This window comes from Poecilia formosa, unplaced genomic scaffold (genome assembly GCF_000485575.1).
Source record: "Poecilia formosa unplaced genomic scaffold, Poecilia_formosa-5.1.2 Scaffold1, whole genome shotgun sequence".
NCBI lineage: Eukaryota > Metazoa > Chordata > Actinopteri > Cyprinodontiformes > Poeciliidae > Poecilia > Poecilia formosa.
In genome coordinates, this window is record NW_006799940.1 from 3,467,863 (window position 1) to 3,480,097 (window position 12,235).

A 12,235-nucleotide genomic window follows, 5' to 3' on the forward strand; every position below is an offset into this window, starting at 1 on the left:
GTGTGTGTGTGTGTGTGTGTGTGTGTGTGTGTGTGTGTGTGTGTGTGGATATGTTCTCCGGAGCCTTGCTAATGACCTAATTATTCTATGCAGGTGTGGTGCAGCAGAAGCACAACTAAAAGTTGCAGGACATCGGCCCTCGAGGACTGGAGTTTGACACCCCTGCTTCTTCTTGGCTTTCCACTCATCCAGCTGAGCTTTAGTCTTTGCATCCACCTTCACCAGCAGGTTTTTGTCAGACTAAATTTTAAATTAGTCTGAATGGAGAGCCCCATAGTTATCCTAACATGTAAAACTTTTATTCTCATTATTTATTTGATAACCTTCCCAATAAATTGAAAAAAATAAATTGGCTGCTGATCATTTTGTTCCTTTACAACAACCTTGTAGTTTCTGTCATTTGAAGATTTTAAGTAATTTGCTCTAGTGTACTGTAAGGAAATGAAACTGTTATGTGACAATTAGTAATACATGAGATTGGTGAGAACAGGAAGAACCATTTCAAGACAATTTAACTCCATTGTTCCTACAGAAAAATAATTTAGATACTTAAGTGTAAGTACACTGCTATAAACTGGAAGTAGAAAGGCACATGGTTGAGTTATAAGTTGGTTAAGGAACAATATTTCATCAGGGGTGACCATTGTGATTCAACTAAGCAAAAATGAAAATAACTGGCTTAATAAAAAATTTTGTTTGTTATTTGTACCATATCGAGAGGAGGTCGATTACTATTTTTTGCGTTTTCCAGTAGCACCAATCTATTGTACTCATTTTAAAAGAATTACACAAAAATCAACGTTGCATACATAAATGTAGCTGATTACCTGAGGGGAAGCCAGCATACTGATGAGGTATCCCAGGAGGGGGCAACAGCGGCCGGTTTAAATGAGGGGGGAAGGACATTCTGAATGTGGTTATGACCTGATAAGCACAAACAAACACCTTTAATCATGTTATCAATTGTGATTATTTAGACTTTATATATAAATATATCAATATTATACAGTAATTGTGTCTACATTAGTTTGTAACGTTTAGGGCACACAAAAAGAAACACTTCCTGCTATATTACCTCAATGTTTAACCAGAAATCGGCAATGAATTTTATTCGACTCAATTGGAAAATTACTTAAAAATAGGTACGTTTATCTGGAGGGTATCAACTAATTTAATGCTGTGAAGTCCAAAGCTTCATAAACTGCTAAGTAAATTTGAGCGTGGCAACTAAAAACAAGCAGCTAAGTTGGCTAAAGCTAGCACTGAGCACGTTCCTACACCCGGCACAACTAAATAATGCTAACCTGACATTAGCCTCAGTCGCCCTTATCTAATTTACAATACTGGCTTTTAATCGGCTAAAAATACGTTTTAAAAAACTCAAATGTAAATGTATACATACCACAAAACCAAGTGGCGCGCAGTAAGATAAAATCCACTATACAGAGTTTAATTATGGTGATAATTCCGCCAACGTTTAGGACGTTAGATTAGCACTTCTGCTAGCCGCGGCCTTCAAATATCACTTTCGCGCATGCGCTCTGCGCACCGGGGTAAGTGCGTTTATTTTGTGTATCAGGATGTGGCTGTTCAGGCGGAGGGTATTCCACATCCCACCGTGGTGGACAACATTTTGTTTCCAGTTTGGTAAAGTCATCAAAAGGTCACCCACACATTTAATTGGACTGTATTTTTTAACAAACAGTTTTACAAGGAGAGCTTACCAAATTACACGAATTCACAGCGGAAGACACTTACAAAGCAGCGGTCCCAACCCTTCTTGTCCCTCAGCACGCAACGCATAAAAATGTCAAAAATCTCAAAAATAATAGAATCCCAAGTTCATTTAAAGTCAGTAAAATTAATTCCAATACAATCCAAACCATCAGACTCGGATCCAATACATTCCAAATAATTTCATATAACAATAAAATGCTGTTAAATAAAGGACTGGTTATCAGAGGCAACTAATTTGGCAAGCATTTGTTTACGTTCCAAATAAAAAAATCTTTGCAGCACATCCTATATCTTGAGATATCAAACAGAATGTGTGTGAACTGTCGCTTGTGATATATATTCATCTAAGATCATGGTGGGAAAATGTCACATTTTCTATTTCCATTCTTTCTGCTCAAGCGTTGACCTTACTGACTTAGCGAATAAAAAGTATTTTTATTTTCAAACTTCAGCTTTAGAAATCTAAATTAATTAGTAAACGATCTGGTTTTCATTAATCTGCCTTGTTTTATTTTTACAGACAAACGTTCAGAGTCAGAACTTTTGAATATACTAGTGTTTCGCCCCTTATTAACAAACAGGAAAGTCCTATAATCTTTTATTCCAGATGTCGGTAATAACATATTCACTTTATTTCCAGACAAAACGTAGCAAATATTTTAAAATAAGAAATAATATAAATCATCAAGTGAAGAAGACCACATATCTAACACTAATAATAATAATTGTTGTTAATTATTATTATTAGTGCTAGATATGTGGTATTATAATAATAATAATAATAATAATAATAATAATAATAAATTCCTGTTACTCATTTCCGTTTCCCCTTCGCAACTTCGTGACGTCACTCACGGGCGGGTTTTTGATGGAAAGCGCTAGAACAAACGAAGCACACCCTCCGTGTTTCGAAATATCCATCCATCACATTAAAAAGATCTGTGTTCTTTGTCAAATTACACAGTAAGCAATGGCGTACTCTGAATTTCGACTTTGTGACCTCTTTTGTCATATGCAGATTGCTTTGCAGTTCTATTTTAAGACATAATCTTTAATGTCCAGAAATGTCGTCTCTTTTAATGTTTAGCTGTTCCTCAAACTGCCACATGATGGAGATAATTGCACGCCGAGATGAGAAGATTTAATTTACTGAATTATTAAAGCACACTTTGTTTATTAGAACGTTTGGAGGTTTGGTTGTTAATGAGTGTGTTTTTGTTGTTGTTCGTACTTCAGCAGTATAATTTCACTACAGCTAACTGAACTCACTCAACTCATTGTAAACTATATAGTTAAAAAAATATTAATAATGTAAATTTTCATCATTTTAAAATCCCAGTTTATCTTACTTTAAGTATAAAGTAAATTTAATTCCATTTTCAGCTGTATTTACATTTGCCATTACTTGAAAGCCTGGCTGCAGTAAAAGAGGTGCCGCGGATGGATACACTGGAACCCACGTGTATAAAGACTCCCTGTGCTGTAACATAAAGTTCCTTTCCTTTTTCTCCCATCAGTGAGCGCAGGGGACTACGCTTTTGTTGCATTTTATTCAAGAAAATTCAACTAAATTAACAAGGTACGCACACCAGTGTTTCCGAATTTTAACGCAGACAATATATATGTAAATATTTTTTAAACTATCTATGTAGTTTTGTAGTAATACATCGCTGATTAAGAGTTCATGAGTCATGTCAACCGTTAAACGCAGTTTTTCGTTGGAAGCCGCTATAGGCCTTCGTATGAGCTAACTGTATACTCATGGAGTTGATGAGCGATGTTTAATTCGCTTATACCCGTATTTGTCCTGTAAACATGCAGTCTGTTGAGCGGTGATGCTGGGCAACGTGAATGCGGCACTGCTGCACTGTGATGTCAGGCAGGTGGGGTGGAGGTTACGTCTCTGAATTAATGGACTTCAGTGGGCTTGCAGTTAAACTATTAACGGTCACAATGTCTGGATGTGGTCACAAAACTGGGAAGGGGGAGATTCTACGTTAAATTTATTAATACGAAAATTTCAGTTACGAGGCACACGTAAATTTCAGTTATGTAATCGAAGAATACGTTTTGAACACAGACCGTGATTCAAGCTTAAACTACACTACGGTTTTCTTAAATTTTAAATTACTTTAATAGCTAGTGGACAAATGAGGTGATTGAAGACTCGACGTAGATTTTGTGCTGGAAACTTATCAAACGTTGAGCGTACCAACGGTTTTTGAAACGGCCGTTTATCAAACTGTCGATTGTTACGCCAACCGTTGGGATTTGGGAGCTCTTGCTGTCCGAGTTGATGGGTCCCGATTTTAGTCATTATGTTTATGGAGTTGCGTTGGGTTGTTTCAGGCAGTCCCGACTCCGTTTCTACAGTAAAGTGTAATAACTTTGCCGTTTTGCCGCTCCTAAGCACGTGTTTTCGGTTTCATTGTCTAGGCACAGACGCCATGTTTGTTAATGGACACTTCCGCTAATGTGTAGTAACTAATGCTGGAAACGGTCCCAACTTGATAAAGTTGGGACGGTTATAAAAAACGCACTATAATCTGCGATCGGCTGTACTTATCTTTTCCTTCAAGAAATTGATGTGCCATGTTAAGGATGATAGACCATGTAGTTTTATAAATTTAGTTTTAGCTTTAAAGTTTCAAATTGAATAAATTCAATATGGTATGATTTGGGAGGAATCATGTGGTTATCCATCCTTACTGTTAAACGTTCCAAAACCATTAGGTATTCCAAATGTTTACACCTTTAAAATATACATTTTTTATATAAATTTGGTCTTGTGGAATACATTGTTTTGCTTTTTTGTTTTTCTTCAAAGTTCATTTTTGATCTGATTTTGAAACAGTTGTAGACTTTAAGCACATAATTGGTGCATTATTAAGCTATTCTACATCATAGAATTTTAAAGGTGGAAATTTATTGACTTTCTTAGGAGTATTGTCTTCTGAAGCACCTAAAAGTAGTTGATCTTGTTTTTCTACTCCAAAAAAATTGAGTTTCATAGAATTACTTGTTGCCTCGGCATAACTGTGGTGGTATTGAAGAGCAGCAAAGGGCTTAAAGTTTGTTGATACAAATTTGCATTTTACTTTGTATATCTGAGGCCCTGAACACAACTCTGACTCCCAGAAATCTGTTTTTCAATTTGAATCTTCCAATAAGAAGTCTTGTTTTTCCATCCTAACTTACTGTTGACAGTTTGCTCCATCCTCACTGTACTCGGGTCCTGTTCTAGATATATTGCAATCATTAATGAAGATTGTTCATTAATCCCTCCCCCCCAGTCACTTATGCATGATTAATCATGAATTTTATCACCCAACTCAGATACTTGTGGTACATCACTAGTAACCTTCACTAAATCAGAGTCTATTTGCAATTATTTGAATTTCTCACATCTCAATATTCTGTGCAGATGCCTGAAGAAATGCACCAAGAGGAGGAGGTTGAGACCTTTGCCTTCCAGGCAGAGATTGCTCAGCTGATGTCCCTGATCATCAACACCTTCTATTCCAACAAAGAGATCTTCCTCAGGGAGTTGATCTCTAACTCATCTGATGTGAGTGAGCAAGGTCTTCTGTTCTCACTGTACAACCTTGAGTGAGAGTACCAGCTTTTTAGGTCAGTGAATGTGCAGTATACACACCTTGCATAACAAATCTGACTTTCTGCATCCGCAGGCTCTGGACAAAATCCGCTATGAAAGCTTGACCGACCCGACAAAGCTGGACAGTGGCAAGGATCTGAAAATCGACATCATCCCAAACAAAGCGGATCGAACCCTGACCCTGGTCGACACTGGAATTGGTATGACCAAGGCCGACCTCATTAACAACCTGGGAACGATCGCAAAGTCAGGAACAAAGGCCTTCATGGAGGCCCTGCAGGTACTCAAACAAAGCCTAGCTGTTAAATTTTATTTAAAACCTGATGGGTGTAAATGATATAACTAATGCTGAATTTTTATTTGCTTTTTCCTAGGCTGGTGCTGACATCTCCATGATCGGACAGTTTGGTGTGGGTTTCTACTCTGCCTATCTTGTTGCTGAGAAAGTGGTCGTCATTACAAAGCACAATGATGATGAGCAGTATGCCTGGGAGTCGTCTGCTGGAGGTTCCTTCACAGTCAAGGTTGACACCGGTGTGTGTCCTGAATAAGGTTTTGTAGTCTTAAAATCTGCAGATGCTTTTTTGTTTCCCCCTCTTAATAAATATGTGCTTTTCCAGGTGAGCCCATTGGCCGTGGAACAAAGATCATCCTGTACCTGAAGGAGGACCAGACCGAGTACATCGAAGAAAAGAGGGTCAAGGAGATCGTCAAGAAGCACTCTCAGTTCATCGGCTACCCCATCACCCTGTTTGTAAGCGCTGAAAGTGCTCCCCTCTGATTGGTGGAAACTGTTAATTGGCAAACGTTTTAAACCGACTTTGCATATTGCAGGTGGAGAAGGAACGTGACAAGGAGATCAGCGACGACGAGGCAGAGGAGGAAAAAGCCGAGAAGGAGGAGAAGGAAGAAGGCGAGGACAAGCCCAAGATCGAGGACGTAGGGTCAGATGATGAAGAGGATTCCAAAGACAAGGACAAGAAGAAGAAAAAGAAGATCAAGGAGAAGTACATAGATCAGGAGGAGCTGAACAAGACCAAACCCATCTGGACCAGAAACCCTGACGACATCACAAATGAGGAATACGGCGAGTTCTACAAGAGTCTGACCAACGACTGGGAGGATCATCTGGCCGTCAAGGTATGTAGAACCTCTTGAAGATGGCAGACTCTGAATCAGAGACTAAATTGGAGTGAAAATGAACTTTGACTCTCTTACAGCACTTCTCAGTGGAAGGCCAGCTGGAGTTCCGGGCCCTGCTCTTCATTCCCCGCCGTGCACCTTTTGACCTCTTTGAGAACAAGAAAAAGAAAAATAACATCAAGCTGTATGTGAGGAGAGTCTTCATCATGGACAACTGCGAGGAGCTCATCCCAGAGTACCTGAGTAAGTTATAGGTCTCCTTTACTCTGGAATAGTCCTGGCTGTAAACCAAAGCAGTGACGACATTAAAGTACAAAATGATAGAGCTATTACTTTTGTCCCATCAGACTTCGTCCGTGGTGTGGTGGACTCTGAGGACCTGCCCCTAAACATCTCCAGAGAAATGCTGCAGCAGAGCAAAATCCTGAAGGTCATCCGCAAGAACATTGTGAAGAAATGTCTGGAGCTGTTCGCAGAACTGGCAGAGGACAAAGACAACTACAAGAAGTTCTACGAGGGCTTCTCCAAGAACATCAAGGTACCCAACACTGCAACAAAAATGACTTCTAGACTCCGCAAACAATACTTGGTATTTCATGTTTAGATAGTCGAGGGAGCTAATAATAATTAATTTTTTTTCCACACCTTTGTGTAGCTGGGAATCCACGAAGACTCCCAGAACCGCAAGAAGCTTTCAGAGCTGCTGCGCTACCACAGCTCCCAGTCTGGAGATGAGATGACCTCCTTGACAGAGTACCTCACCCGCATGAAGGAGAACCAAAAGTCAATTTACTACATCACAGGTAAACTTCAGTCATGAACAAAGTCTTTGATGTTTAGGCTTTGTTTTAAAAATGTCTCGGCTGATTATGTCTGCATTCCGTCTTCCAGGCGAGAGCAAAGATCAGGTGGCAAACTCTGCTTTCGTTGAGCGCGTCCGCAAGCGTGGCTTCGAGGTGCTGTACATGACCGAGCCCATCGACGAGTACTGCGTGCAACAGCTGAAGGAGTTTGACGGAAAGACTTTGGTCTCCGTTACCAAAGAGGGTCTGGAGCTGCCGGAGGATGAGGAGGAGAAGAAAAAGATGGAGGACGACAAGGCCAAATACGAGAACTTGTGCAAGCTCATGAAGGAGATCCTTGACAAGAAAGTGGAGAAGGTTTGGCGACTTGAAGGCTTGGCTAGACTGAATGTGTTGGGATTGTTTAACTTCATCCTCTAACGCTCCATCCCACCTTCTTTAGGTCACAGTGTCCAACAGGTTGGTGTCGTCCCCCTGCTGCATCGTCACAAGCACCTACGGCTGGACGGCAAACATGGAGAGGATCATGAAGGCCCAGGCGCTCAGGGACAACTCCACCATGGGCTACATGATGGCCAAGAAGCACCTGGAGATCAACCCAGACCACCCAATCATGGAGACCCTGAGGCAGAAGGCCGAGGCTGACAAGAACGACAAAGCTGTCAAAGACCTCGTGGTTCTGCTGTTTGAAACGGCCCTGCTGTCCTCTGGATTCTCTCTGGATGATCCACAGACCCACTCCAACAGAATCTACAGAATGATCAAACTTGGCCTGGGTAAGGGCACACTTAAATTAATTTATCTAGCTTCATTTATCTCTCGTACTTCAAAGATGATTCAACAACTACTCGTCTTCTAGGTATCGACGATGAGGATATTCCCACAGAGGAGGCCACCTCCACATCTGTCCCAGAAGAGATGCCGCCTCTAGAAGGAGACGACGATGCTTCACGCATGGAAGAAGTTGATTAAGCCGACCCTTCACTCAGATTCCAAACACTTTAGCCCTACTTTTGCCGTTGTTCATCCTTTTAAAGTGCAGTAACTGCAAATTATTAAACATTCCTGCAGTGTAGGTCCGGCGTTACTGGAGCCAAACACTGCAAGACCTTTAAAGAGAAGCAGTTTTCATTTTTGCTGTGAAAGTTTAAGGTGACCTTTGTTTTTTTTAAAGTAATGTTCCAACTTAAATGTTAATGGTAAATGTTCTAATATAGGACTGTTGCATTCCATGATCAAAGTCCAGAGTCTCTTGGGAAGGGGTAATGTTATGTGCAATGCTGCATGGAGAGAAGACTGTATGATTCCTTTGCCCGACTGCAGGTTCGACTGTATTCCAAGTCTTGTTTTTTTGCAAAAAAAAAATAAAGATGTAATACCTTACTTTGTATCTCTTCCTTCATTGGTAAGGTGCATTGCTTCATGCACTTACTTTGAAACTATAAATTCATATTTGGCTATATTGACTGTTGACCCCACATCTCTCCACTAGGGGGAGATACAGCTCTAGGATGTACATCTCAGCTGGTCCCACCTCTTCAGCTGTTTACAAAAGCTGTTTCCATAGCATCTTGCACATCTAAGGGCAAACTGCTCAGCTATTGAGTGTGAAGATTTTATACAGAAGTTGAAATGACTTCTACTTTTCCCCCTTATGTGTTTCTACCTCAAGTCCAACAAATATTTGACAAATATCAACTTGCTGAAAAGTGCAATATCTAGACCCCAAGCCCATCTTTCCTCAGTTCTCATCAGTTGTTTGAACTGAATTGGGGAAAGGTGACTGACCAAAATCCCCCACAAGATTATCTGCTAAAAATCCTTCCAGTACTGTGTACTGGGTGGAAGTTGTGCCCTGTTAACTTTATACAAATTTGAGAACAGCATACCCACATTCTAGCATGGTGTTTGCTATGGTTTCTTAACTGCTTTGGGACCTGGATGATGTGCAATTGGAACCATGAATTATACTTGCACATAAAATCTAAGATAAAAAGACCAGTTTAACCTCAATCACAGTTGTTATGCAGCAGGACAACCCCAACTGTATTTTCTTTTCTTTTTTTTGTAGAAGAAAATTCATTAAGATCTGCTTTGTAACTGAAAGGAAGTTAAAGGGTGTGAATTCTTTCTGGTAGCAAACATAATACTAGCAAATTTGTAAATAAATAAATGCACTGGTTAGCTTATTTTCACCCCTTTGTACTCTTATAACATGGCACCATTTCTCTTGACCTAATAATGGTGCGGGGGGGCGGCGAATATCAGTTATGATTTTAGAGAAATCTGAAAAAGCAAAGCATGAAAAGGTACACCAAGAGCACAGATATCTTGAAAGTATGAGCCATAAGCTACGCTGCTGAGGGGGAAATGTATCACGTACAGGTTTCCTGGAAGTCATGTGCTTACAAATGTATGAGGGGGTGGCACCGGCAGCTTTTCTGCTATTGTCAGTAAAACTGACATGTAGGTGTCTCTCCCTCCTCAACACTGACGCTCACATGTGCCACAGTCAGAGTAGCTGCGGGGAACTTCATCTGTGTCATTTAGAAGAAAAAAAAGGACTATTTTTACACTTCCTCAAGCTAAGATTTTTGCTGCATGTGACTGACATTAAATTTCACAGCTATTGTTTTAAAAGACTATTGGGGAAAATATGTTGGAGCCTATAAAAAAAAAAAACGTTAATGTGCAGCTGCAGTGATGCAAAAGGAAAACTCTCTAATCCTCTTGAGTTTAATTTGACCTCAGGAAAATTAGATCTCCTCTGTGAAGCCTTCAGAGGTTCGCCATAGAAGACTGAGAAACAAAGAAGATAGCTCATGGCTAAAGTTAAGGAAAAGTTAAAAACAGGCTTAAAATCCAAAATAATATTCAAAGTTTACACTTTATAGTGTTTTAGATTAAATCAATCAGAATGGCCCAGTCAAAGTCCAGATCTCCATCCTGCCGAGAATTAGCAGCGATGCTTATAATTTTCCTCAACCTGTTTGAGTCTGAGCCGGTTTTCGAATACCTGAAAAATATTTCAGTGTCTAGATGTGCATAGCTCTGGAAAGACGTGCAGCGGTAACTGCAGCAAAAATGTTACACAGTATTGATTCACAGCAACTGAATATAAATGTAGGCAACACTTTAGAGGTTACCAAAAACAAATAGTTGTTCTGTTAAAAGTTCATAATAGTCCATGATTTTCTTCCATTTTACAGTTGTGCATTACTTTGTTTTGTTCTTTTCTATCAATTAAATTTCCATTTAAAATGTTCCTGAGTATAATGTTAACACCAGAGGTGGTTAGTAACTACATTTACTTTGTAACTAGTTACATTTACCTGAGTAAGTAGTCTTACTAGTAGTTTTACTGCACCTTACTTTTTACTGTTGCTTTAGTAATATTATTATGAAGCATCATTAAGCCTATTTGAGTATAATTTCTGGATACTCTACCTACTGTGAGTAACTTCGCTGAATGAAGAACAAACCAAAAATGTTATTTGTATTAAATAATCAAAACAGAATTTGTGCATCAATTTATATTTTTAGTTTGTCTGATGACATTATGAAATATTAAATCTGATTTTACAGATTAAAAGTGAAAAAGCTCCTACCAGGGTCCACCCTGGGTAGAGACCCACTTTAATAAAAATGCCTCTCAATTTCTCTAAAGATTTTACTCAGTGTCCTTCAGGTAACTATTGAGGAATGTCCCCACAATTTATCCGAATGGGTTCTATTTCCAGATATCTAATTAAAGAAATTCCCAAAAGCTTCCAGGTTAGCTGGAAGTCCTAGGGTTTTACAAACTAGGCATTTGGGAACCTTTACAGTACTTTCTGTGAAGCTTTCCCAACACTGCATGTAACAAACAACTTTACAGAAAGTTCTTTGAAGGCTGCTAAATCTAAGATCTCAGGGGAAACATGTATGTATCATTACCTGAATGTTTTCTTTTACAGGAAATGAGCTTTAAAGTAACCTACTTTTTTTAAAAAACGGGCGGCTTACTGGATGACATATAAGCAACACTCATTTAAACCTGTGCTTTGAACTTTAACAGGTTTAAAATCAATACAAGCTGATGACACACAGTGAGGGTTTTGTTGGTATCTGTCCGTATATGTGGTCTCAACATTTCTGGAAAAAAAAAAAAAAACACCAGATCAGTGGAGAATTTCTCAAATCATTGCATCTCACGTTATCAGTTTTTGCTTGGTGACAAATATGAAGAAATCGTTCTGTTCTTGGCAGTGGGTCAAGATTGAAAACGGTGAATCACGCAACATGAAAGGGACGTTTTATCAAATCTCTCGAGTGCTACTGGAAACAATCCCAGTGAAAGTCATCACGAGTCAGCGTGTACTTCCATTTTCATTCAGTTCAAAGGTGAAATGCTCAGACCTGATTTTTTTTTTTCCTCCTTTCAAAACAAAAGGCTTCCTGTGGAAATATTCGAGTCTCTTGTGTAAATCTGTTCTCAACCACAAATGCAAATTGAAATATTTCAGAGTGGGGGGTCCTGGTGTGTCAGTGGGCTTTGAGGTATGAATGCATCTGGTGACCTTTGCAGCTCTACGTGTCTGGTAATGCAGCTAAATCACCTTTAAATGTGGCAACCATCAAACTAAATGCCTCTCGTTGGCGAGTCTTTCAGTATCTATGATTAATAACTGACATATTTTGCTTAGCGCATCTGTGTGCCTTGGTGCCATCGATTACTAGTTACCTCTGTTTCACAATCAACGATAACAGATGACCGCAGAGAGTTACAGTCATGAGCAGAGTTACAAATACAGTCTCAAGAAAATAAGGTGAAATTTGACATTATATCCGGTATGCCAGCGTGCTATCAGGTTTCAGTGACATTTAAAAGGCTCAATGTGAGCGTAAACACAGAACTACTACTCATGATCTGAAACATTTCTGCTACGTCAGGGGG

At 39.5% G+C, this 12,235-nt stretch overlaps 2 protein-coding genes across 2 annotated transcripts in view; one reads left to right on the top strand and one right to left on the bottom strand.

Moving 5' to 3' along the window:
* rbm25b (RNA binding motif protein 25b) overlaps nucleotides 1-1,538 on the bottom strand; it is a 12,141-nt gene extending 10,603 nt beyond the window's left edge. The window contains exons 1-2 of the mRNA XM_007545510.2: nucleotides 1,403-1,538; nucleotides 828-924 (exon numbers count right to left, since the gene is read on the bottom strand). Coding sequence (XP_007545572.1) covers nucleotides 828-906 — 79 coding nt within the window. The 5' untranslated portion in view covers nucleotides 907-924; nucleotides 1,403-1,538. The remainder of the gene's footprint in view (nucleotides 1-827; nucleotides 925-1,402) is intronic.
* Nucleotides 1,539-3,205: 1,667 nt separating this feature from the next.
* hsp90ab1 (heat shock protein 90, alpha (cytosolic), class B member 1) lies at nucleotides 3,206-8,682 on the top strand. Its single transcript, XM_007545554.2, has 12 exons — nucleotides 3,206-3,316; nucleotides 5,162-5,305; nucleotides 5,427-5,633; nucleotides 5,728-5,887; nucleotides 5,974-6,107; nucleotides 6,188-6,493; nucleotides 6,574-6,739; nucleotides 6,844-7,034; nucleotides 7,152-7,299; nucleotides 7,388-7,656; nucleotides 7,742-8,075; nucleotides 8,159-8,682. Exons 2-12 carry the CDS (start codon nucleotides 5,162-5,164, stop codon nucleotides 8,269-8,271), a joined length of 2,172 nt encoding a protein of 723 aa, XP_007545616.1. The 5' UTR covers nucleotides 3,206-3,316; the 3' UTR covers nucleotides 8,272-8,682.
* Nucleotides 8,683-12,235: the final 3,553 nt, after the last annotated feature.